Source organism: Podarcis cretensis (assembly GCF_951804945.1).
Source record: "Podarcis cretensis genome assembly, chromosome: 9".
Lineage (NCBI taxonomy): Eukaryota > Metazoa > Chordata > Lepidosauria > Squamata > Lacertidae > Podarcis > Podarcis cretensis.
This window is the reverse complement of record NC_137178.1, coordinates 16,683,107-16,710,177: the sequence shown is the minus strand read 5'-3', so window position 1 is coordinate 16,710,177 and position 27,071 is coordinate 16,683,107. Positions and strand designations below refer to the sequence as shown.

General features: G+C 43.9%; 1 protein-coding gene across 4 annotated transcripts in view; it reads right to left on the bottom strand.

The window, feature by feature from the left end:
• Positions 1 to 259: 259 nt before the first annotated feature.
• The window catches only part of HERC3 (HECT and RLD domain containing E3 ubiquitin protein ligase 3), a 56,806-nt gene continuing 29,994 nt past the window's right edge, over positions 260 to 27,071 (bottom strand). For 2 of the 4 annotated variants that reach the window (XM_079990751.1, XM_079990752.1), the window contains exons 9-25: positions 26,913 to 26,989; positions 20,960 to 21,084; positions 19,425 to 19,487; positions 17,735 to 17,846; positions 16,587 to 16,776; positions 15,738 to 15,901; positions 14,183 to 14,296; positions 12,291 to 12,314; positions 12,115 to 12,204; positions 11,322 to 11,492; positions 10,040 to 10,183; positions 9,003 to 9,169; positions 7,985 to 8,051; positions 7,129 to 7,211; positions 6,140 to 6,323; positions 4,089 to 4,191; positions 260 to 2,322 (exon numbers count right to left, since the gene is read on the bottom strand). In XM_079990751.1, coding sequence (XP_079846877.1) covers positions 2,114 to 2,322; positions 4,089 to 4,191; positions 6,140 to 6,323; positions 7,129 to 7,211; positions 7,985 to 8,051; positions 9,003 to 9,169; positions 10,040 to 10,183; positions 11,322 to 11,492; positions 12,115 to 12,204; positions 12,291 to 12,314; positions 14,183 to 14,296; positions 15,738 to 15,901; positions 16,587 to 16,776; positions 17,735 to 17,846; positions 19,425 to 19,487; positions 20,960 to 21,084; positions 26,913 to 26,989 — 2,087 coding nt within the window. In that variant the 3' untranslated portion in view covers positions 260 to 2,113. The remainder of the gene's footprint in view (positions 2,323 to 4,088; positions 4,192 to 6,139; positions 6,324 to 7,128; positions 7,212 to 7,984; positions 8,052 to 9,002; positions 9,170 to 10,039; positions 10,184 to 11,321; positions 11,493 to 12,114; positions 12,205 to 12,290; positions 12,315 to 14,182; positions 14,297 to 15,737; positions 15,902 to 16,586; positions 16,777 to 17,734; positions 17,847 to 19,424; positions 19,488 to 20,959; positions 21,085 to 26,912; positions 26,990 to 27,071) is intronic. The other 2 variants (XM_079990753.1, XM_079990754.1) reach the window with 1 other exon arrangement.

The following is a 27,071-nucleotide window of genomic DNA, read 5'->3' as shown; positions in this document are numbered from 1 at the left end:
AAAGCTGGATGTTTATGTCCATGTGGCTTGGGCCTATGTGCCATGAATGACTTTTACCTGCAAATGCAAGTTTGTAACATGGATCTATGGTAGATGCACAGGAATAGCTGTAAGCACTGGGTGGCTGTGATGTTTCTTCTTCATACGTCCAAGCCTTGTCCAATCCTGAGACTTTCTGGTTCAAGCACATCATTATAGATCATAGTTCAATAACCATCCAGGGGTCGAGAATTTCCTTTGTTCTTAGGTGAAAACACGCTTGAAGGAAACATTACATTTATTGCAGAATACTGGGCTATGTACACACATAGAAAATAAACATCTGATAGAGCTGTATTTAACGCTGTAGTAGAAAGAGGCTGATTGGCTACCCAAGTAGCAAATCAGAGTGTTAATTCCTTTTCTTAAAATAAAATAAAAATCCTCTGATACCTTCACAGCTTTTTCATCACAAGGTGCAAAATACGGTTTCGATGCTATGATTAAGCGAAGGATAGACAAATACCAAGGCCCCAATCCAACCCAAGAAGACTGTGATTCAATGCAAAATTCGACATGGCATCCTATGGGGCACAATGCCACTTGGGACTGCCAACAGGGAGTGGAGGGTTGAATCCCCCCATTCCCTGCGGCCCAGCTGGCTTGGCCCATGTCAGCCGAGCAAAGTCAAAAGTCAAATCAAGTTTGGCACACAGTCCCTATGATAAGAGCCGAGTTGCAACTCACTCCACCGCTCCTCGCAGTACTTGAAAGGTCATAAACAACCAGCTTTAGCAGGACCCAGGCCACCTTGTTATATAAATAAATCCATTCTCCCGGATCACAAGTTCAGATCAACAATGGACCTTGGAAGGGAGGAGAGTGCTCATCATGACATCTATGGTGGGTATGGGTTCTTCTGGGGTAGAGGGTCAAGAGGTAGGGGTCTAGAAACTGCTTCATCAGCTTCTCTCAGTGTAAATGTGTGTCAGGGCCCTGAATTTCTCCATAGAAGACGAGAGATAGGAACATCCAGTTCAGAAATAGGGGACCTGTGGACCTCCAGATGTTGCCGGACTCACTGTCCCATCATCCCTGACCATTGGGCCAGGCTGGCTGGGGCTGATGGGAGTTGGAGTCCATCCAATATCTGGAGAGCCATGGAAATTCTATCCCTGATGGGGCAGGATGGTGGCTGCTGCCCACCCTTGGGCTGAAGGTGGGAAAGGGCTTCTGTACTACCTTGCAAAAGACCCCCAAGTGCAGAGACAGTGGGGGGTGGGAAGGGAGACATGGGGTGTGTTTTGCGGAGGAACTGCTGTGAGAATCCCATCACTGAAATGGCGGGAGGGCAGGGAATCATCACTGTATTTCAAAACACATACACACAGCTGTTAAAAAACACCCAACAGCATAAAGTATCAAATAATTCAGGTAGGCCACCTAGGTCTTCATGAGCATTGCTCATTCCCATCCCTCTACATGCAGGGCTCTGAAATTCTTCTGGTCACACAGAAGGCAGTAAAATTATTTACCCCTCCACCCATTTTTTTTTATATGGGCAACAGGGAGTAGAATATGTTAGAAAATTCAACTCATAAAACCTTCATTTCTGCCCAAACCTTCACATACTAATCTTCTGAGTGTTAAATTATCCATTTCTTAGCTCCCCAGTACTGTTGAACACCCAAGGAGCATGCTTGTTTTACCACAGAAATTACCTGTGATTGGAGAGAGGTGGTAAGGAACCCATATGTGTGGAGACAAGGAAAGCTTTCACACAGCTTTATATTTCCAAACTGTGAAGAGACATCACAAAATATTGAAGGTGTTTTTAAACAGAGGACAGGCGAGGAAGGGAAGAAAAAGGCATCTATCAGCCAATAAGACGAAAGATGACGTGTCAACAGATTTTTGTTTTTGAAAAGTAGTTAAGTCAAAATCCTGAGGAACGTTGACCAGACTTCACGGGGTGGGGGGGCGTTCCTTGATCCTATGCTCTTCCCTTCTCTCCTCCCTGCACCCACCCTCCCTATCTCAAGGAGTATCTTTATCCCATTTCCCTTACAAAAATAAAAACAAGACAGTATTTCCTTTCTATACAAGAATTGTCTGTGTTGGGGGCGGCTTCCCCTCAGGCCAAGCTGAAGCCCTCGTAGTGGTCGATGGCTTGAGTGAGTCTCGTGCTCAGGATTTCTTTGCTGCTATACTTGGGGAGGTCAAGGAGGTTGTAGCAGGTGTGCGCCACCGGCAAGTACTGCTCCCCGCTGGAAGTGGACTGGATCACGATGCGCAAACTCGACATGCCGTAGATGGGGATGCGGTCGCTGCCAGTCAGAAACACTGGAAGGGGGGAACATAAAAGCATCAGTGGAGCCCTGAAGAGGACATCTTGTTCTCCCAAGTGGCCAAACAGATGATATGGGACCTGAGGACAATAGCTTTTGACGGCCCACCAACTGGCATTCGAAGGCATCCTGGATCACCCATCCCAAGCACGTATCATTCTAGTTACAAGTAGGTAGACGTGTTGGTCTACCGTAGTCGAAACAAAATGAAATGAAATAAATAAATAAAATAAAAAATATTAAAAATTCCTTCCAGTAGCACCTTAGAGACCAACTAAGTTAGTTATTGGTATGAGACAAGGCCTAAGATATAAAATAAATGTTCATAAATGTATCGGGCAAACACCTACATAAATATATAAACCACATGTCTGAAACAGTACAGTAAAACAGTCCTAAAGCCATTTTGACTCTTGCAGTGACCTCAAATATTTGGATGGAAATGGGGAAAGCCTCCCCATTGTCTCTGTGCTCACAAATCTTGCCTTAAGGGCACATTTGGGTATGAATAGGGTGAGCCTGTGACCTGGACTCAGGAATTAAGTATTTATCATCACGAAAGAATGGCCAGGATGCCCAGGTAAACCCTTTAACAGGTTTCCGGCAAGACAGGATTCTGCTGTAGATCGCCCCTTCTGTGATGTGTGTATGATGTATGGGGGGGGGGGGCGTTTTCTTGAAGTACAGGATGCAAATTCAAAAGTCTACACAGTATAAGGGCTTGTGCACCATTGTTCTGGGTTCCTCCTCCCTTCTGTGTGTGGGGTGAGCACCCTGTTGCAACAGTTTAATAAAGATCAGGCTTACTAGCTGTTTTGCTTCTCAATATTCTCTGGTTGGCCTCTGTTGTTTTTCTTATAACATACCAACACTCTTCCCTCATCTCATTCTTTCTGCTTCCTGAACAAGTTAAGAAATCAATGAAAACTATTCTGTTTCAGTGGGCCTGTTCTGGCACAATATTTGGTGTTAATTGTCCTTAAATTTGTTTCTAATGTTTTCTGCTTTATTCTTTTAGAAATTTTAAATATGTGGAGTTTTTACTGTGTTGTTTTTTTATATATATTCGAAGTGTTTGCTGCCATGGGCTCCTTTGGGAGAAGCAGCGGGATATAGATTTAAGTGTGACAACACCAATACAGGCAGCTCCAAACCTTGTTTTCCACATTCAACAAAAGCCACATGTTGAGTCTCCTCCTTGGCCACTTTGGATTGCTGACTGCAGAGAAAATTCCACGAACAAGGGAAGATTCCCCGCAAGCAGAGAGGGCCAGTATCAAAAGCTTCACCACAATGCAGAAGTGAGATCTGGACAGGAAGTTCCAATCTCAGCAGCTCACTCCGTTCACCACCGTGCCAGAGAACAGGTAAAGAGAAGCCTGCCACCTGGTGGAAGACATTCAGGTGTGTTTCATACAGTGGTACCTCCGGTTGCAAACTTAAATAAATCTTTTCCAGAGGTCTGTACCGCTCGTAACATTAGGCTCGCTTTCCCTAATGGCACCTCCTGCTGCTGCCGTGCCGCAGGAGCGCAGCTTCTGCTCGCATCCCGGGGCAAAGGTCGCAACAAGGGGCATCTACTTCTGGGTTAGCAGAGCGCGTAACCCACAGCATTCGTAAGGGGGACAGTGCGTAACACAAAGTACCATTGTATATATTAAGCTAGCAAGAACAAGTTATTGGCTTCGACTGTCGGAATCACCGCTCTGAAATCCAAGGGGAAACTCTCAGCGCACTAAAAAACCAAAACTAATTACTTACAGAGAAACTTTTTCTTCTTTTCCAGAGGAAACTCGTGAAAGATCTCCCAGAACATTTGCACGGTTGGATGGGTAGCCGAGTAGTCCCCTTTGTAAACTGCGCTCTGTAAAAAAGGGTTAGTTGTAAGAACTCATGGCAAACCTGAAAGACCGCCTGCCCCTGTATGGACCTGTAAGAATGCTTACATCATAGGGAAATAACTCCCAAATGGGCATTTTATGCTGCTGCCCCTTCTATGGAATGTCCTTCCCTCTGTCACATGTAAAGCGGCAACTACCAATTGCTTCAGACGTCTTGTAAGGACTTCTAACTTTCTGTCCAGTCTTTCCCTGACCCATTAATATAGAACCCTGATTTATGTGTACTAGTCCCTTGAATTTCTGTTTAACTTGATGTTATATCATTTTATTGGTTTTAGGACATATTCTTGTTTTAATGGATATTGTGTTTTTGTATTGTGCATGGAGATTTTTAAAATATTAAGAAGTTTAGAGATGATTTCAAACAAACAATGTAATAACTTTCAAAGGCATATATATTTTGAACTTTGTAAAAGGACTCGGAAGGTTGCAAATGCTCAAACCGCATTCTCTTGCTTGGGCCAGGAGGGTTCTAAATATCTTCATAATTTAGTGATGCAGCAGATTGAATTCCAAAGCTGTTGGATGCTGATTCCCCTGATACAGCTGTTCACTCAGAGAGGATGTGGAATCATTTTGAACCAACATGCTCTTTTAAGAACAGGACCTCTGCAGCTTTCCAGATGCTCCAGTAAGGCTGCAATCCCAAACATACCCGCTAGGAAGTCAGCCCTATTGGACACAGTGGGACTTACTTCCAAGTAAACACACACAGGACTGGGCTGGCATTGGAAAAGGAGGAACCACACAAAAATGCACTGAGTACAGCATATTGCAAAAAAATAAAAATCAACCAAAACCAAGCCTCATTATTATTTTACTTCAGGAATCATTTGAGCGAGGGCTTTGCTTCCATGTTTTGTTTACTGTTTGTGGCTTTCTCCAACGAACTGAACCACTCGGCGAAATTCTCCTGAGTGTCAGACTAGGAACAAGAAGGTGCATGTTCATATCGCCTACTTAAGTCAGGAAGATAACAGGTTGATATTTCAACCTCTCCTACCTCACAGGGTGGTTGTGAAGATAAAATAAAGAGGAGGAGAACCATGTGCATTTTGGAGGACAGGTGAGGGGGGGGGGGTAAATGGAGAAACAGTTAATAATTAAGAGAAAGATGGGGGCGTTCTTAGGTCTCACATCCTAGCCAGACAGATTCTCAGAAGGTAAGGACTGAGGTTTTGCTCAGGACAGTAGTGTGGTGGTCAGGTGGGATTGCTGTGAGGAATTATGAAAAATGAAGCAAGCCATTATGTCAGCAATGAAAGCATGGCTTTGACTGGGCTTGAGCCATTTGACATGATTTCTGATCAATCCAAGCCCCTGCATCTCTGCCCCATTTCTCTTGCCTGACAAGTCACGTACACAGACCGGTTGCTTCACCAGGCATCCTCAGTACGTAAGATAAGGAGGTAGCTTTGATGTAGCTTTTGTGAATCTTTAAGTAGATTTTAAGGGCCAGGAAGAGAGTTTACAAGAAGGCAGTAAATGCCTGACTTTCCTTGCCATCCTTCCTTTCCTGTTTACTGCCTGTTTATGACCTCTGCGGAGGTTTGCTAAATGCATTCCTCCTTGATTCCTGTTTATTTAGCCTAAAACATGTATGCATGCTCAAAGTAGTTCTTTGTAGTTAAAAGGATTTCTCTGATCTACCTTTGTCCCCACATGGCGATTTTTTGAAATGCTCATGGGAAATCTGATTGGTTCTTACAAACGCTGTGCAAGAGTTCTTTTGTTAATAAAACGGCCTGGACGAGGGAGTGGCTATTGACACTTCCTCCCAGAGTCTTGCTGGCCAAGCCTCGTGTCTATTTTATTAATCAGGGTCCAATCCTTCCTTTGCCTTCGGAACACAACAAGTAGCAGTTCTAGATTCACAAAGGGCAAACTGTATGGAAGGGTGTGCCTGCTTACCTCTTCCAGTTCCTTCCAGTTGTAGTTGCTGCTCCCTACGATCATGGCTCTCAGCTCGGTGGGCTGGAACATTTCTAGAACTTTACCCCCACACACCTTCAGGAAGCCCGTGGAGAAAGCCATGTACCACTCGTCTACCGAAAGGTTAAAGACATAATTAACGTACGCGTCGACGAATTCCTCCCTGGGGGATTCAAAGAAAAAGCAGTGGTCATTACGAAGAAGCAAACAGTGGCAGATAAGGGAGCTGTCGGCTGAAACCACTGTCCACCCAGACAGCAACGGATACCGCTTCCAAAAGTTGTTTGGAAGATCATGCGCGTTTCATAAAATGCATTTACACTTCAAATCACTGTACAATCTGCACTACTTTGGCACAGGATTTTTAAAATTAAAAACCTAACAAATGCCTGCAGGATCAGGCTAGTTAGGCCCATCTAGTCCAGCACCTTCTTCCCATAGTGGTCAATTGCATGAACCAGCTGGGGGGGAGGAACTTCCCCTTCTCCTTCCATCATATTTTCAGACTCCAGAAAAAAAGAAACCTCAAACCAAGCTCTGGGCGATGTTTGCCTATGCAAATCTACAGCAAATATTACCGAACAAAATGTGCGGTGTTAATCTAAAAGACTTTGGATCCATTTTATTGTTTCGCATTCCCCCCCTGGACCAAACCAAATGTCAGGAAACGAGGAAGGATGAAGAGCAGATGGCAGAACCTTTTCTACATTATTGCATTTTTTGTTTCCCCCCAACACAGTCTGGTTATTTTTTTCAAGCATGGTCCCTCGCGGCTCCTGCGCAACAGTACTTCTCCCTCCACCCCCCTCCATCTTTTATTTTCTTAAGATTTCTATTCTCCCAATCTGAAGAGCCCAATACAGAGTCCTCTTGCTGGGCTCATCCCAAAACAGCCGCTACGAAGGACCCTGTTGTGTCACTTGTGAAATTACCACAGAGAGCACCTTCAGGCATCAGACGGTATGCACCTGTTATCTTTCTGCACTGGAATTTTGTCTCCGTCAGGGATGAGGTTTTTCTGCTCCGCCACTCCATAGCTTTCTCTGCACATCTGTTTGTTTTCCCACCCCAGAAAAAGACAACAAAATTGCTTCATTCTGTATCTCATCAACACAGCTTAATACAATAAAAAAGGACATAAAATCATATAACTGTAGAGTGGGAAGGGACCCATGGGGGAATTATCTAGTCAAATCCCCTGCAATGCAAGAATCTTTTGCCCAATGCAAGACTCGAACTCATGTCCTTGAGATCAAGAGTCCCATGCTCTACCAATTTGAGAGCAATGTGCAGTTTACCTCTGACCACGTTTCCACACCCTTGGCATACCGCTGGATTGTAGCCAATGAAGCACAATCCAGATTAAAATCAAATGAGCTCAATTTCCATCGACACCAGGAAGATCTTCAAAATGCAGCTAAACCTTCTCTGTGGTGTCAATTTCATGAACACAGATCTGAGCCAAGATGTACACCCTCAAACATGGGTATTCCTTTGACAGCGTGGTGTAGCGGTTAGAGTGTCGGATGAGGACATGAGACACCAAGGTTCAAATCCTCACTCGGCCATCAAGCTCACTGGGTGACCTTGGGCCAGTTGCTGTCTCTCAGCCTAACCAACCTAGCCTATTTCCCCCAAAACAAGCTAAAAACCTTTTGGTCGACCTTATTAAAAAAAAAAGCTCAACCATCTTTTTCAGCTCACTTTAAAATACTGATTTCTTATTTTGGTGCTCCCCAGAATAGGGCTCATCTCATATATGGGGTCATGTTATACACGGGAAAATAAGGTAAACGCAAGAGACAGGCAGATAGATGGTCTTACCGTGAAATATAGGCAGAATGCCTCTTCAACATCATCCCCAGGGTAATCTAAGAGCTGTTGAAGACTCCTATAAATAAGGTAAAGGAAACGTAAAGGCAGAAAGAGGTTAGGAGAGAAGAAAAAGTCTGAATCTGAGACACACCCTCTTCCTTGCCCTTACGGTATCAAATTTTAGGACGAAATTGAGGAAAGCGGGCCAAAAAAATACAATCTGATCCAAAAAAAGTTACAGGAGAGAGTTTCAATCTGAATTATTTGTTCATTAACAGTTGCAAAAAAATAAATAAAACACTGTTGCATACTGGAATCTTCCACAGTTACGTTAAAACAGTGTAAAAGAAAGAGTATGTCAAATGCAGAATTCTTAACCAATGGAAATATGATAAGAACTCAAAGAGCCACACCCAAACAGTTTCACGTTATATAAGTATATAGATTATTTATAGCACGTAAAAATGGTAGGTTTCAGGAAGGCTTTCAACCTCACACATTATTTTCTGTTTTGTAAATATCATGTTTGTATGACTTTGTTTTGCTTTTTATTTTAATGGGTGTAGTGAAAAATAAAAATTCTCATCCCCAAAAGGAACACTAATATCAGTTTTGGGCAACAGAACTCCAACACGAAATATTCTCATTGGAGAAGGATGAAAACATAGGTGGATTCTTTCTTCCAATGGTTTGCTCATAACAGGGACACATCCTGCCTTCCATCCCCAACCCCCTGCACTGCCCCAATTTTATTAAAGTGCCATCGCCAAATTCTAGGCCAGGTGTCAGCAAACTTTTTCAGCAGGGGGCCGGTCCACTGTCCCTCAGATCTTGCGGGGGGCCGGACTATATTTGGGGGGGAAAGAACGTGTGCGCGCTGGCAATCCACGAGGCAATTCCCGGACTGTCCACAGGCCGGATCCAGAAGGCAATTAGGCCTGATCCGGCCCATGGGCTTTAGTTTGCCAACCCATGTTCTAGGCCAATTGCGAAGCGGACAGGAAGACTTAATTCCAATACTTTCTACCTTCCTTCTGTGGGCGAAAGCTCCTTCAAGTCTTCCAAGCACGGCTTCACATTCAAGAGTTTCTTGTAGAGAGCCAATGGAAAGTGAAGATCCACAACAGTGAAGTTGTATATGGCCAGACCGCAGACGATGCCAATCAGGTGGAACCAATTGTGCTCTACAAAACACTTCGGACACACAAAGAGAAGGACGAGTTAGCAGGAGGAAAGCGTCGGCGAGGAGCTGGAAAGGTTTATATCTGGGAAGCGGCTAAAAATCCCTTCCCTGGGCTGTGAGTCTCCAAACTACACCAAAGCCAGGGTGAATAAAAATCAGTGATTTTTTAAAAAAATCTCTCAGAAAAATCGATTATTTTTTTTAATTCAAATCGGATTTTTAAAATAAATGCTTTTGGAGGGAAAATCTTTCTAAAGATAGCTTTTCTATTTAAGTTACATTATAGTCCAAAGGCTATTCATCAGGAAATTTGTTTTAAGTTTTTCATGTGTGCTAAAACTCAGTCTAAGGTTTTGTTGTTGTTTTTTTAAAAAAACATTAACCACCTCAGTTAACAAACATGGATACATATGCTACAATGTTATTGTTTTAGTTAAATAAATTGTTTAAATTGTTATTAAGGAAATGATTTTTTTTCCTCCTTCCAATAAAGTACGGCAGAAAAGTTGTCTAAATATAAAGGTAACTTATTAAACCTCACAATAATTTCATAATTATTTGTCCATGTATTTCTAATAGTATAACCAAATCAGTAATTTTTTTTATATAACTGTAAAAACTACTCTGAAAAATTATTATTCCAAAAAGGAAACCTTCTTCTGGTTGTAAATATTAAGATTATACCAGAAAGAATGAGTCTTTCTGTAAGAAAAAAATGATTTAAACCAAGTCTTACTGACTAGTAATTTAAATCAGGTCTTACTGACTAGTGATTTAAATCGTGATTTAAATCAACTTGATTTAAATCAAATCCACCCTGCACCAAGCTAAGCAGGATCCCTGGCAAACAGTTTGTGAGTGCGTAAACCAAGCACACTTACGGTATCCGAAAACCACAGCAGGTTCGATTCAGGGTAGGAAGTGAACATCCCATAGATGGGATTCAGGAGCTCTTTCAGGAGCAGGAGGAAGAACTCCTTTGTGACGCCGCCAGCATCAACCGCCTCCTCACCGTCAAAGATCACCTGCCACAATGCCCAAAAAGGAGCTTCAGCAATTGCAACCGAGTAAGAGCCAACTGAGCCATACTCCGAGCCGATCCAATAGACGTAAGTCCACCAACTTCAATGAGTCACTATGATACCATTTTAAGTAGAAGAGGATTCCCTCAAAGAATTCTGGGAGCTGAAGTTTGCCCAGCGTACTGAGAGTTGTTAGGAGACCCCTATTCCCCACGCACAGAACTACAATTCCCAGAGTTCCCTGGGAAGAGAGACTGATTGTTAAACCGCTCTGGGAATTGTAGCTCTGAGGGGAAACAGGGGTGTCTCTTAACAACTCTCAGCATCCTTAACTACAGTTCCCAGAATCCTTTGGGTGTTTAAAGTGGTATGATACTACTTTAAATGTGTGGCTATTATTGCCTACTGTTTTAATGTGATTCTTCCGTTTGGAGCAGCACCCAGAGAATTATGAACAAACCTCAGTATGCTTTGCTGTGGGAAACTTGGAGCAAGGCCTCAGTAAATTAGGCAATTTCTCTATGTGGAGAGACTTATTGCCAACAAAGGTCCGTATAGTCAAAGCTATGGTTTTCCCAGTAGTGATGTATGGACGTGAGAGCTGGACCATAAAGAAGGCTGATCGCCGAAGAATTGATGCTTTTGAATTATGGTGCTGGAGGAGACTCTTGAGAGTCCCATGGACTGCAAGAAGATCAAACCTCTCCATTCTGAAGGAAATCAGCCCTGAGTGCTCACTGGAAGAACAGATTGTGAAGCTGAGGCTCCAGTACTTTGGCCACCTCATGAGAAGAGAAGACTCCCTGGAGAAGACCCTGATGTTGGGAAAGATGGAGGGCACAAGGAGAAGGGGGCGACAGAGGACGAGATGGTTGGATAGTGTTTTCGAGGTTACCAGCATGAGTCTGACCAAGCTGCGGGGGGCAGTGGAGGACAGGAGTGCCTGGCGTTCTCTGGTCCATGGGGTCATGAAGAGTCGGACATGACTAAACGACTAAACAACAAATGCACTCCACTGCGTGAGCGGCCACTTTCAGCCTCAAGTGATAAAGGCCAGACACAGATTTAGTGCCTCACTGAGAAGGACTAGGCCCAAACACCAAACAAACTATTGCAGCGAGGAGCTGCCGCGGGGCCTTACCTTCAGAGGCTTTTTCAAGTCAATATCCGAATGGATGCTCAACTCCCTCAAGGCGTCGCCAACCAAGTTGGTCCTACGAACATGGAGGACCAAGAAGGGGCTTCGAGCCAAGAGGGGCTCAAGGGTGAGGAGCATGAAAACGTTCTGCAGATTCGCCCCACTGATGGCCACCTATAGAAACCACATACAAAAGTCAAGAGCAGCAGCAGCAACGACAACAACAAATGCACTGAGCCCCTGGGTTCTTCATTCCCGGCGTAGAGGAAGTGGTATCTGTGGAAACAGGGTTTATTGGCAATTCGCTTTGGGCAGGGGGTATGCTGCGTTGCCTCCTGAAAACAAGATTCCTGTAAAACCAGCTGCTTTGCAAGGATGCCCTCCTAACTCGCTTTGCCCCTTCCTAGTGTTTGGAAATATCTTGACTGGGCCAGGAAGAGTGCCTATTTCCCTGCTAAAAATATCCACGTGGGAGGACTGGGGGAGGGTGCGCCATGTGCCTCCTGCACAGATTTTGCAAAAGTTACTGAAGATCAAGAGCCAGTAGGAAATCTGGCATCCCATTTTTTAACCCCCCCCCCGCAAAAAAAGGAAAAAGTCCCCCAAAAATACTACCAAGACGTTTTCCTTGTTGTTTAATGTTTTGATTAATGCTTTTCATAATGCAGTAAGATACAGAAAACCCTTGTAACCGTTTTTTGGGGAGGCGAAGGTCAGTGCAGAAAATATGTTAATAAATAAATGCATGGATTAAAACGGCTGGGATTGGCAGAAAGAGGGGACCTGGCTGCCTTACCTGCATCTGCAGCTCAGCATCTGTCTGCAGCATCTTGGTCTTGGCTTGCGCGTCGAAGATGAAAGGGTAAGAGCACAGAGTCACGGCATCCTGGAAAGTAGGAGCAGTTCAATTTAGCGGTGGCAGCCTGGGCCTCTGCTGAGAACTACTTTAGCAAGAGTAACTGGAATGGTTACCTGCATAATTGATGGTCTGACTTTCTGGGGAGGGGGAGAATGGCGAGGCAAGACAAAGAGAGAAAGAGAGAGAAAATGAATAATGTGTGAGCTTTTACTTAGAGCAGTACCATCAGTTACGTTTTAATCCTATCCTTCCCCCAAAGGGTAGCCTATGCTCTCACAACAACCCCATGAGGTAGGCTTAGGGGTGGATAATGTGGGTGGCTGACCCCACCCCCAATAAGATATGTGGCTCCTCTGTCCAAGTTCGACACCATGAGCACTAGATCAGGGGTCAGCAAACTGTTTCAGCAGGGGGCTGGTCCACTGTCCCTCAGACCTTGTGAGGTGCCGGACTATTTTGGGGGGAGGGGGAATTAATGAATTCCTAAGCCCCACAAATAACCCAGAGATGCATTTTAAATAAAAGCACACATTCTACTCATGTAAAAACATGCTGATTCCCGGACTGTCTGCAGGCCGGATTTAGAAGGCGATTGGTCTGGATCCGGCCCCCAGGGCCTTAGTTTGCCTACCCATGCACTAGATTAAAGCAAAGGCTGGCCCATTTCATGGGTCTTTTCATGGTTTGCGAACTACACACACAAGCTGCCTCTCTGTGGAGTAGTGGCTCTAGGCCCCACCCCACCCCATTTGGTAGAGAAGGTTGGTTCATGCCCCCCGAACCAAGAATGAACAGAACCTGCTAGAGAAGTGCCAGATATACTTTATTTAGGGTCCAGTGTTCCTTTCACAGACAAATCCTTCTGTGTTTCCATTTCTCCCACATCTTTTTGTTCGCTCCCCACCCTGCTTTTGGCTCAGGGCTCTTGTCTTAAGACTCAGAGTTCCACCATCACCTCACCTCACCTGCTGGTTAGGGATTCTCTCCTACCCAATGCCCTACGCTTCTCCTCTGGCCTCTACTCCAACAGGAGGGTGTCTCTCCTTCAGTTCCCAGTGCCTCACCGTCCCCCAATTCAAAGGAAAGTTTGTCATGCAACACTGGGGTTGGGGAGGAAGCTGCTGCTCAAGAACACACTTCTAAAAGGTCCACGGGACACACAACTAATCTTGCCGTTCTTTGGATCTTGGCCATTAACTGCATTTTTAGCTGCATCTTGAAGTTTCCCATACCTGAGACCATATGGGATGCCAAACATGGGGGAAATGGTCATGGTTTCCACCAAACAGCCTAGCAGCCCACCTGGTTTTTATACTACATACACTGGAGATATTTTACATGCATGCATGTATAGATATCTTATACACACAAACACTTGGTATTTTGAGAATATTGCTGGTTTTTTTCTTTTAAAAAATGGAAAAGAACGGAAAACCCCCCAGCTTCTAGCCTTTGTGGGGAGAATGATGTGAAAACAGACTTAGAACTCAAGTTTAAGGTTCCACATGGGATTTCAATATCCTGAACAACCGTTGTTTCCTCTTTGCCATCTACCACTTTGTCTCTAATGTCCACATCAAACCGTCTCTCTTGGATCCTACTGGGAGACCACATAATCCCTAAACTTTCCACATTTCCCGGACATCCAAATCATAGCTGTCAACCTTCCCTTTTTTTGTGGTAAATTCCCTTATTCCAGCGCCGTTTCCCGCTGCTATCCCGGACTGTTAGATATCCCGTAGACTGTCCCCGGGACAGGTGAGGCTGCTGATTCCTTATTTTCGAGGCTGCTGATCCCTTATTTTCAAATCTAAAAGTTGACAGCTATGATCCAAATCTTGAAAACAAGCTAAATATGCACGCTGACCACTTACACTAAAAGCCTATAACGACTGCGGAATTTGCATTTGTACCGTGATCCATTTTGACACAACACTCATAGCTTTACAGCTAGAAACCCTGCATTGTTCCCTCCCCTTACAACCAATTGCATGACACTTCTTACCATTCCAGCTTGATGCAAAAACCACATCAGGTAGTCTTCCTGGATATCCACCAGACTGGAAATCTCTGGGATATAAAACTTGTCATATTCTACGTGTTTTACTTTCTGATTTACCTGATTTGGGAAAGAAGAAGGAAAACACTTCTTTGAAGAAGCAGAGAATAATAACCAGCTCCCTCAAACAAAACGGCATGAAAACCCAACATTTAAGTCAGTTACAAGCAAAACTAGTACAGACACATGCTGAACAAGTTTAGGAATAGAAGGCACATCGAGAACAGAAAACAGAGGAATGAGTGGTCAACACAAACCCAGTGCACAGAACTAGGTGCATAATGAAAGCAAGGGAGATTTAACATTTGCAGAAGAGCCTACACGGGCACACACGGGCAAAACAAACCACAACCTTTGTACAGTTGTACAAAGGGTTGAATACGCTTCGAGTTGAGCGCGTTCAAGTTGTTACTTCCGGGTTTCGCAGCTTGGCATGCGCAGACGCTCAAAATGATGTCACGCGCATGCGCAGAAGCGGCGAAAAGCGACGTGCGTGTGTGCAGACGTGCCGTTGCTAGTTACGTTTGCTTCTAGATGCGAACAGAGCTCTGGAACGGATCCCGTTCATATCTAGAGGTACCACTGTACATCAAAACAAGGTGTGGTCTGAGCCTAGACACCAAAAGGGCCCAGCACAAGGACAAACTTCCACTGCACATGCTGACAGCTTTTGCATCAAAGGCAACACCGTAGTTTAACACTATTAACACTAGCAGGAAAAGGGAAGGGCCGAGCCTCAGTGGTAGAGCATGCAATAGTGGAAGAAACAGCTTTTTACCTTGACTTCTGACACCTGAGATAGGCGATTTTAGAGCCCACCCCATTCCTGCGACTGTTACTTGTTTTGAACTGTTTTTAATGCTGTGGTTTTAAATTGCTGCGACACCCCTGGCCCCAAACTCTTGGAATTTATAGTGAAGGGTAGGTTAACACATGGAAATTGTGATTACTAACATGTTTTGCATGCAGAAGATCCCAAGTTCAATCTATGGCACTTCCAGAGAGGGCTCTGTCTGAAATTCTGGAGAGCCACTGCCAATCAGTAGAGCTAGATGAACCAACGATTGGTTCCATTTTCTAAGGAGCCCATGCAAAGGGCTTGCCTTGCACACCCGCTTCCCCTTCCCTTCCCTCTTCCTGGGTTGCTAGGAAGAGGAGCAAAGCTGGATTCCGTTTTGCTTTCATAGATTCTTGGCTGACCATTATGTGCAAGCCATAAAATGTGGCTCAAATTACATCAAACAAAACCAACGGGTTTTGAAGTGGGCTTGCTTGCTAAACCACAATTCCTGGTTCATGTGTGCTGCTGACAAGACAGGAGAAGTGAAACGGAACCCTGGTTTATTTCTCCTCCGGGAAATAAGCAAGAGAGGGGATGGGGTGTTTGTGAGTCTTGCTCGGGTTCAGAGAGGCTCGATTTGTGTAAAGTTAAATGGTGGTTTGGCATGACGTGCGAAAACGGCCACTCTGCACAGGGACACAACCACCGCAGTTTCCTTACTTTATGAAGTTTCTCCAGAAGCTTGAGTGCGGCTGTGATGTAACTGCCATACAAGACAGGGATCAATAATGTTTTTCTTCCGTTCAAGAGGTAAACCACGGCACCTTTATAGAGATCCACCAGCCTCAGGAAGTACCCTGGACACACTTGAGACCACCAGTTATCTAAACAGGGTTACACAAAGCAAAACATGTAGCTATTAGCTTAATCACAGAATCGTAGTTGGAGCGTCATCTAGATCAAACATGACAGATCTCAACTAGATCATACATGGCAAATGGCCATCCAACCTCTGCTTAAAAACCTCCAAGGCTTCAGGAGCATTATAATCCTATTAACAGGCATATTTGCTGGGGGGCGGGGGGCGGGGGGGAGAACCACCAACGTATGACGTCTATACCATTTGTAAGCACTAAAATCCCAGCATATGAATGGGGTCAGATTTGCAGTTTGATAAATGCATTCCTGCATATGCGGTCCAATCTTAAGCATGTTCACTTAAGGAGCAAGTCCCACTGAACTTTGTGGGCCTTATATTCCCAAGTAAGTAGTGCAAAAAGGTTTTCGGTTTTTGTCAAGCTTCACACTTGACAAAAAGAAAGCTGAGTGCCAAGAGTTGGAGCTCGGCAATATCTGGAGGACTGCAGGTTCCCCATCTCTAGTTTATGGTAGTGTGGCTGAATACGCCTTGAACCCCACAGGCAGTCGCTTTACACCAGGTATGGGGGAAAACTGGATGTTAAAATTCCCATCAACCCTACAAGCATAGTTTAATGGCCACAGCAATGTAGGAGAGCAAAAGTGGTGTGAAGAACAGGGAAGGGGGGAAACTTGGTGTGCATCTCTTACCTAAGACTTTACTGGGGTTCCTGTCCAGACGCAGAATCGCCATCGCCAAGGGAAGCGTTAAGGTGACATAGTACTTTGAGTCTTGAAACGGCGGGAACTCTGGGAGAATCAGGTAGATTCTCATGGCTTCAACGTCCGGTGGGGAACTGGGCAGCCCTGGAATCAAAAAGCTTTCGAAGCTCTTCAGGATCTGCAAAAAGGGAGGAAAGAAATGAGGCTCAAAACACAGCTCTACTGCAGCCAGAAAGGCTTGTTCCAGCTCAACTCTGGCACTATGGAGCCAACCCAAGTTTATGAACCAGTCACCACAGGAGCAATTTCGACAGGCCTCCAGAAGTGGAGACTCAACCGGTGTATTTGGAATTCTACAAAGTCATGGTGAAACCTAGTGATCTCCAAAGTAGGTGATGGAGTTTGGTTTTGGGAAGAAAGGAGGGAAAGTGACAGGGAGGGCTGTGGTGTCATGGCAAACAACTACAGTGGTACCTTGGGTTAAGTACTTAATTCGTTCCGGAGGTCCGTTCTTAACCTGAAACTGTTCTTAACCTGAAGCACCACTTTAGCTAATAGGGCCTCTTGCTGCTGCCGCCGCACCGCCAGAGCACGATTTCTGTTCTCATCCTGAAGCAAAGTTCTTAACCTGAAGCACTAATTCTGGGTTAGCGGAGTCTGTAACCTGAAGCATCTGTAACCTGAAGCGTAACCCAGAAATAGTACTTCAAGTTAAGAACTTTGCTTCAGGATGAGAACAGAAATCGTGCTCTGGCGGTGCGGCGGCAACTGGAGGCCCCATTAACTAAAATGGTGCTTCAGGTTAAGAACAGTTTCAGGTTAAAAACGGACCTCTGGAACGAATTAAGTACTTAACCTGAGGTACCACTGTATTCCAAACTGGGAAAGTTTGGCTTCATCAGGAGAACCAGCATCCAGGTTTCAAACATGCATTTGAGGCAAAATGTTTTGTATTTTGCACATGAAGGGGGGGGACCTGCAAGATGTTTGCCAAGGCATGTCCTTAGGATGGTACTGAGTCATACTAATGAACAGGTTGTGGCTTTGCTCTCTTACGAGTTTCCTCATGAACTCCTCCCAAAAGCTCTGTACAAAGCAGAAAGCTTAAAAACTTTTAACGCCTTTGAAGTCTGCACCTGGTCAAGCAAGATGGAATGCTGGGACGTCATCAGCTTATCAAACATCAGTCTGGTGGAATTCAAGTCGACCCCTGGAATTTTGGGACTCGTTTTAAAATGTTCATCTATTCTACAAAATGAAAATGAAAATTTAGAGGGAGAAATATTCCTGGTGTGCAATGTATTTACAAACAGTAATTATTAACGTTTGAGCTACTTAACCTATACGCAGCTCCAGACTCTGTAATTAATAGTTGCTCATACAAACTTCCTATTATGTCGAAGATGGATCCTTATCAGGAGTACCGGCAAGACCAATGAGCAACTTACAACCACGCAAGGGGCTTGCACTTCTCTCAGTAGAATTCTGTCACTCGGTAGAATTTTAGCACTCTTTCCACGGAATCTGACTGCCCCTTATTAACGGTGGGAGCTGTATAAAACCACAGCTTGTTTAGCAGCCATGTGCAGATTCTGGGTTCAGTGGCAATTAGCCAACTGAATGCCAGTTGTAAAGGAATACCAACTGCAAAGAATGGGAATTGCTTTCACGCCCAGTTTATTGGCTTTCTGGAAACATCTGATGATGGGGGAAAGGATGATAGATTAGGCGAGTATTTGCTAGATCCAGCTGGAGGTTCTCTAGCTGATGTGAAGCGAGGAAAGACGACACCCAGTAATCTAATAAACAGCAGCAGCCAAAAGACCTGCAATCTTTCTATTAAAAGGAAAAAAACCCCGCAGCTTAACACGCTCTTGAGACGTTACATCACAAGCAACGTCTGTAGCATTTTACAGGTGTTCCGTGAGCATGTCAGTGCTCCAAACGCCAACCACAAATTCTTCCCCTTGCACAAACGTGCTGCTAAGTTAGCTGCCGAGGCTGCAACAGCAGGTGCCCTCTTGGGGAAGAAGCTCCATTTAAATCACATACCGTATTTGCCAGTTGACTGCTAAAAGCCCATAGGATGCACAGAGAGCTAAACGTAGCCCCTGATAGCTTAGCTACCATTGCCATAACAACACAGACAATGGATCCGAGAAGGTTCCTTCCAAGGCGCCTGGAGGATCATGTTATCCTAACAGTACAGAGCCAGCACACAGAATTGGTTCTGACAGGATGCAAGTTCAGCCAGGGAGCTTTTTCTATGCCTGCATCAGCCATCAAAAATCTTACATAAAGCTGCTGGGTCAGGCAGTGTCCCTCCTCCCCTCCACATGTTTGGCCCTGGGCTGTGAGGCCTTTTATGTAACCATCACTAGGATTCGCAAAACGGCTAGTCTTGGGGGGGGTTCAAGTCTTTTTCCCTCTTTTATGCCTCCACCCTCCTTGGTCAGGAAGCTACCAACTTCTTCTTCTTCTTATTGCTTAAAAAAAAATAATTCTCACCTTCCCCACCCCCTCCTGGCAAAAACATGGCTCTCCCCATCTCCATATTATTTTCACAACAACCCTGTGACATAGGTTAACGGCTAAGAGATGATGGTTGGGCCCAAGGTCACACAGTGAGCTCCCTGGATTTGAACCCGGGTCTCCAAGGTCCTAGTCCAACACCCTGACCACTAGACCACACTGGCCCTCACAGACTGAAACCTCATTGGCCACCCACTTTGCATCTGCTTGATCAAGAGTCACCACTGCATGAGCTAGGCCTGGAAGATATTGGAGGGCGTTTCCTCCTGCCCTACGTAAGTTTAAGGCACTTACTTCTTTTCTAAGAAGCTCCCATTCCAGCAGGCAGCCGAGGACAGGATCTGCACAACCTCACTGCTTAGAGTGGAGGAACAAGAAGAGAGAGAGACATGGGTTATACGGCCTCGCTGTTGTTTTTCACACAGTATATTTACTTTTTGAGTTTCGTTGCCCTTGCTCCGAGGTGAAATCATCATGGAACCAGCTGGGGTAACCTAAGTGACATCTGTGGAGGTTGGCTGCCCAGCTGTCAGTCTCGTGATGTCACTATGACATCAGGTGGCCCGTTCTCCCTTTGGAGTTGCGCGAGAAAGGGAATTCCAAACCCAGCCTCAGTACTGTCAACCTTGTGGAGGCTGACTGAGGCAGCTTCAGCATGGGACAATTGTGTCATGCCTCAGGAGTACTGAATCGAACAACTCAAAGCATGGATTCCACCTGCCCAACCCTGGAAGGGTATTTTCAGGGTCAGTGACAAATGTTGCTGGAGACCTCTGAAGACAGGGTGAAAATTATCCGTGTGATGCAGAGGAGTCCATAACATAAATCCAGACAGCAGCAGCTCCCCTACCCACTGAACTTTCTTCACCAGGTTTGGGGAACTAGTTAACTAGCCCTCACTTGAAGATCGTGAAGTATTTCTAAAAGTTAAGTCACTTCCTCTGGCGCCCCCAAAAACAACAGTGCCTAGAATTTCCTTGCTTTCAGAAACCCATCAGCAAATTATTTGATTCCATTTATGAATCACTTCCCATAAAAGGGATTTCAGAGTAGGAAAAAAAACAATTAAAAAAAATGGCAAGGGTTACCTAGGCGACTGTCTACATCTCCTTAGATAGCCTCTGGCTTTTGCACACGTGTGGTCTACCACCCACATCTATTTTAGAAATGCCAAAAAGTACTGTAGCCTGACAGAAGACGACTTAACAAGTAGCTGGGAAATTTGGAAAGTGATACTTGGAAACAAACTCTGACTCAACACTAGAACGCACCTACAGCAGAGAGCTGCAGAGTCTCCATCAACAGACTGCTGTAAGCCAAGGATGTTGGCCAGGCAGATGTTGCTGAACTACAATACCCATCATCCCTGGCCATTGGCCGTGCTTGCTGGGGCTGATGGGAGTTGCAGTTCTGCAGCATCTGATGTAAGCCATCACACCACTCAGTGGAAGCAACAATCTGAGCAGGCCCTCTGTCTACCCTGAGCTGCAAGGCCGCTGCTCCAGCAGCTAACAGAGAACAGCACATTCACTGGTGCATGATGCAATAAAAGGATTCTGATTTTCAGTTCCACTCTGGAAGGCAGAAGTTATGGCACACACATCTCAGGGATGGAGACGACAAAAGAATGAGGTCTACAGGAGTCTATAGGCCACAGATGAGCTTATAGGGTCATTTCAGAGCAGGAGCAGCAGCTCAAACACATCCCATGCCAACCATATTGTTTCCAGAGGTTATGTCCCAACCCTTGAACACCTATGAAGATTTCACACGAAGCCACAAGGAAGAAATACTGAACAGTGCGTCAGAAAAGCAAAAAAGGAACATACTTCACTGAATTAGGATTGTTCTTTTCCGAAAGCTTTTGTCTCCACATGTCTATTGTATCGTCATTAATCAAACAGGTGTAGTCACTTTGATTTATGGCCCGGAAATCATCCGCTGGCTGAGAATTCTGGAAAAGGAGGTAGGGATTTCTCAATTTCGCCAAGTGGGATTGGAGGGGCTTCACTGCAGCTTTTGTTAACATGCGAGGGGGGGGTTTCCTCTAGGGAGGCCCTTTTGGCTGGGGTTTCCTACTATGCGCCACCCCCACCCCAGAATAGGCCACGCCTACCACTAGATAACTTACACAGAGATGATATGTATCAGTTCCAATAACCATCCTCTCCAGGGACTGTTTGGATGTCCTCCCCAACCTCATTATGGACAGCATCTCTTTTTCTTTTTTTTATAAATATTTATTAAGCATTTTTTAAAACAATCAAAGACATAGGTAATAACATAGTATTTTCAAATATCCATATTTCATGCACCTCCTTGGACTTCCTCTCAGCTCTTGCTCCTGCATTCTAGGCTTATAAATTTTGCTAGCAAATTATTAAATTAGTTCCATTCATATGATAAAATTTCCCCAAATTAATTCTCAAATTTCGGAATTTAAAATCACACTTATAAAATACTTAATTATAAAATACTGTTTCACCAAAATTTATCTTTTCTTCCAATTACGCTTAAATTTATGTTTTTTATATTTGATTTGTTGAAGCCATACTGTTCCTAATCTTACATCTTTCTTAACATTCATACAATTTACAATATTTTTGTAAATAGTCCTTAAATTTGTTCCAATCCTCCTCCACCAGTTCTTCTCCCAGGTTTCGGATTCTGCCCGTCATTTCCGCCAATTCCATATAGTCCATCAGTTGCATCTGCCATTCTTCCAGTGTGGGCAAGTCTTGAGTTTTCCAGCATTTAGCGATGAGTATCCTTGCTGCTGTTGTAGCATACATAAAAAAGGTTCGATCCTTCTTTTGCACACTCTGGCCGACAATGCCTAAAAGAAAGGCCTCTGGTTTCTTAGGGAAGGTATACTTAAATACCTTTTTCAGCTCATTATATATCATTTCCCAGAAAGCCTTCACTCTAGGGCAGGTCCACCAGAGGTGAAAGAATGTTCCTTCAGCTTCCTTACACATCCAACATTTATTATCAGACACATGGTATATCTTTGCAAGCTTGACTGGAGTCATGTACCACCTGTATATCATTTTCATAATGTTTTCTTTCAAGGCATTACATGCCGTAAATTTCAAACCTGTGGTCCATAACTTTTCCCAGTCAGCAAACATGATGTTATGCCCTATGTCCTGTGCCCATTTTATCATAGCTGATTTGACCGTTTCATCCTGTGTATTCCATTTTAACAGCAAGTTATACATTCCTGAAAGTGTCTTAGAGCTGGATTCTAACAGTTCTGTTTCTAACTTTGATTTTTCCACCTGGAATCCTATATTTTTGTCCAACTTGAAAGCTTCTTTAATCTGAGCATAATGTAACCAATCTCGCACTTTATCTTTTATTTTCTCCAAACTCTGCAACCTCCAATTATCTCCATCTTTTTCTATTATTTCCCAATATTTCGGCCATTTGGCCTCCATATTGAGTCCTCTAATCATATTTAAGAGCACTTCCAGGACCGATATAAATAACAAAGGGGATATAGGGCAACCTTGTCGTGTACCTTTTTCAATTCTAAACTCTTCTGTCACCACATTGTTCACTATCAGTTTAGCCTTTTGCTCTGAATAAATTGCCTCTATCCCGTTCTGGAACCCCCGCCCCACTCCCATTCCTTCCAAATTCTTCTTCATAAACTTCCAGGAGATATTATCAAAGGCCTTCTCCGCATCTATAAATATCAAAACTGCTTTCGTGTTGATATTTGTTTGCAAGAGTTCCAAAATGTCAATAATGTTCCTTGTATTAGCAAACAAATGTCTACCTGGGAGAAAGCCTGCCTGGTCCTTATGAATTACTTCATTCAAAACTTTTTTAAATCTACTTGCTAAAATGTCTGCAAATATTTTGTAATCCACATTTAGAAGGGAGATGGGGCGGTAATTCTTAAGTTGTGTCTTTTCAGTTTCTAATTTAGGTATCAATGTGATGAAAGCTTCTTTCCACGACTCCGGTGCCTTCTTCCCTTCCATGATTTCATTACAAACCTCCATTAGTGGGTGTATCAAATAATCTTTCAATGTCCTATAATATTTGGAGGTAAGCACGTCTGGCCCTGGAGATTTGCCCAGTTGCATATTCTGAATGGCCTCTTCGATCTCTAATTGTGTCATTTTATGATTCAGGATTGTTCTGTTCCGCAGAGACAACCTTGGTAAACCATTCTCCTTCAAAAATTGTTCTATCTCTGATTCATTTTGCAGCCCTTGTGTATATAATTGCTTGAAATACCTATGGAAGCACTTTCTGATGTCCACTGGGTTCTGTATGTTTCTTCCCTCAATTTCTAAGTTTGTTACTGTATTCAGTTTTTGTCTCTTTTTCAGCTGCCATGCTAGCAGCTTTCCACATTTATTTGCCGATTCAAACGATCTTTGTTTCATTAACTTGACTTTCCATTCCACTTCTTGATTTATTAATTTTGAATATTGTGCTTGGTAGTATTTGATTTCTCTTAGAATCTCCTTTGATTTCGGTTTCGATCTTAATTTCTTCTCGCCTTCTTTAATTTTCTCCAAGATCTTATCCTTTTTATCATTCTGTGCTTTTTTCTTAATGGTATTCTGCTGTATCAGAAACCCCCTCATAACCGCCTTGCTTGCATCCCATACAATTCTTTTTTCCACCGTAGTGTTCAAATTTATTTCGAAATAGTCCTTCAAAGCTTTTTGGGCCTTTTTACTAATCTCCTGATCTCTAAGCAGATTGTCATTCATCCTCCATCTAAAGGAGCCGGTTGGCATTAATTTCATATCCATCTTTACAGCGTTGTGGTCGGAGCAGGTCTTTGGGCAGATTTCCACTTTTTTTATCTTGGGTGCCAGGCCTCTAGTTGTCCAAATTTGGTCGATTCTTGTCCAAGTCAGTTGGGCTTCAGAAAAGAATGTTCCTTCTCTTCCTAGAGGGTTCTTTGTTCTCCAGATGTCAATCAAGTCCATATTGTCAGTCAGTTCAAAAAAGGTTTTCAGTAGTCTGCCTTCTTTTGTTACATTTTGACTATGTGATTTATCCATGTTCGTTGAAACCACCCCATTCATATCTCCCATCATTATGATGTTGTCATAGTTCAGATAGTCCAGCATAATCTCATGCAGCTTCTTATAAAATTCCGATTTTCCTTCATTTGGCGCATAAATTCCTAATATCAAAAACTTTTCTCCTTGAGTTTGAATCTCAATTGCCAGAATACGTCCTTGTTCATCCTTGAATAGAAATTTTGGTGACAGGCTCTCTTTTGCATAAATCACCACGCCTCTTTTCTTTACTCGATCCGAAGAGATAAATTCTTGGCCTAATCTTTTATTTATTAATACTTTTCTATGTAGCCTGGTCACATGCGTTTCTTGTAAGCAAATAATGTCCAATTGTTCTTTTTTCAAAATATGAAATATCCTTCTTCTTTTCTCCGGGTTGTTGGCGCCATTTATATTCCAACTAAGAAGTTGCAGAGACATCCTGGTCAAATCTGTTATTGTTCTGGTGGTGGTGTCTTTTTGTCCTGGCCTTCAGGCCCCAAAGGTGTAGGTGTAGGTAAAGACTGTGGGTCCAGCCCCTGGAGGTGTTTCAATCCCTTTCTGAAGGTCTTCTCCGTAGATATTCAGGAATTTATCTCTGTCTTCAGCTTTTGATTTTTACCTTCTTCCCTCTGAACGTAAAAGATAGTCCTTGTGGATATTCCCACCTAAAGACAATTGAATTACTTCTCAACAGCCTGGCTAATTCAAGATAGGTGGATCTAAGGTCCAGAAGTTGTTTAGGGATATCCTTGTAAATCTCTGCTCTTTTATCCGAAATTTGAAGTGACTTTCCGTAGTGCAGTCCTAATATTTTGTCCCTTTCCTCCTTAGATCTCAAAGTAATCAAACAGTCTCTGGGCTTGTCCTTCTTTGTGAATTTCCCAAGCCTAAAGGCAGTCACAATTTTAAAATCTTTTTCCTCCTCCAAAGGCCACCACTTGGAAAATTCTTTTGTTAAAAACTCAATTAGGTTCCCTTGTTCGGATTCAAGTTCTGGTATAAACCTCAATTTTAAGTTGTTTTCCCGAGCTCGAAGTTCAATCATAGACAGATAGGCCTGTTGTTCCCCAACCTGCTTGTGCAGTGGTCTTACCTCCTGCTCCAGTGCCTCAGTTTTCTGAATGGCTTCCTCTGCCAGTTTCCGATTTTCTACAGTGGATTCAGATAAATTGCCAATTGCTTGAGCGTTCGAAGCAACTTGTTCAGTTAACTTGTTAACACAATCTCTGGTCTGGTCAATCTTTGCCGTTTGTTCGTCCACTTTTTTATCCAGTCCTTCCAATTTTTCAAGTATTTTGTCTAAGACTGAAGCAGATCCACCTGATGCCATATCTTCTCCCAGCAGGTGCTCACTTTCCTCTAGTTCCAAAACATCAGGAACAGATGATCTGCGCGGCTGTGAAAGTAAATTCAATGTTGTTTGTCTTTTCCCTTTAGCCACTCTTGTTTGTCTCCCAGTGCCGCTCATTCCACTTCTATCTGCTTAGTCAAGGTCAAATTGAATATGTTCTCATGGGAACTCACAAGCCCACCAAGTAAACAGGAGGAAAGGAAACCAAAGGGAAAGTCACATATAATTATAATTCCAAAGTCCTCTAGAGGGAGCCACTTATGTTGCAGGGAAGAAGTCAAGTTGTTAATATCAATTATTTAAAATATTCCAAACTTCAATACTTCAGAAGCTTTAAAAACAATATCCAAACAGCCTTTGATTCCCTAGAGACCTTCAACTAAATTGTATCTGGCAGAGTTGGTCTCAAAGTATAATAATGTCTCAATAAGTGCAGGATGTAGCAGCACAATGCAACAGTTCCAATAAAGCTCAGCAAATAATAACTCCAACAACAAAGTATCAGAGTCTTGCAATCTGACAGTTCTGTTATTTAGGCAGTCCGACTACCTGGGGTTCTTTGTTGATTTGTAAATCCAGCAGGGGAGGTACAGACACAGTTCGTATTTGAAATAAAACTTTTAAAAAGTTGAGTCTTAAATAGCAACTTAAATCGATGTGAGAGTCAATTGCCTTTTAACACCTCTTCAAAGACTTCAAACGTCAAAGTCTTTGCTTTAGATCTTAAGCAGTGACAAGAGACGGACTTCCTGTTTTCGTCTCTCGCTTTTAGCCGAATTAGCAAAAGATTTATCCACCAAATCCTTCTTTCATTTCTTACTCACGAGTTGTTGGTTTCAAGCCGAATGTTTCCAGGAAAAGAGGACAGCGCTCACCGACAGCAGCTACGCGGCTTCACTCCACAGAAAGAGCGATTGACTCACAGCACCGCACCCCCTTCTACGTTCCGGAGCCTCTTACGAGGTCCCTTCTGCGTTTCGGGGAGCGCTCCTGGTGCCCGCCGAGTCCCACGGCCACAGGCTTACGCTGCCTGTGGTTTTCCGATGTGGGTCTCCGCTGCGCCGCAGCGGACGACCCGTTCCTGCGGAGCTCCCTCTTCGCAGTTAGAAGAGGGCAGCCATTGCCGGACGCGCCACCTCCGGAAGTGATTATGGACAGCATCTCATTTCTCCTGCCCTGCCCATTCCTGGTCCTGTCACTGAATGCTGGAGTGTTCGTCCAAGCCAAGTGATGTTATAGTTGTGTCGTATATGGGACCTGCCTTTACTTCGCATATAAAGTTTGCCCTCTTATCAGAAGTGCATGAGTTTGAGGCCCAATCGGGGGAGAAAGGAGAAGCAGCCAAATAACATCCCTACCAGCCATGGGTAGGAACCCATGCCTGCCCCTATTTACCTCTGTTTCAGAGCAAAGCACGAACGTTTGGTCTCCTCCAGAGAAGATATGTTTAACAATGTAATATTTACACGCATCTGTTGGGAGAAGAACGAAGCAAATTAGTTACGGCTCAATACTCACAAACACCCTACGTACTTCTTTCCCTTGCAAACCAGG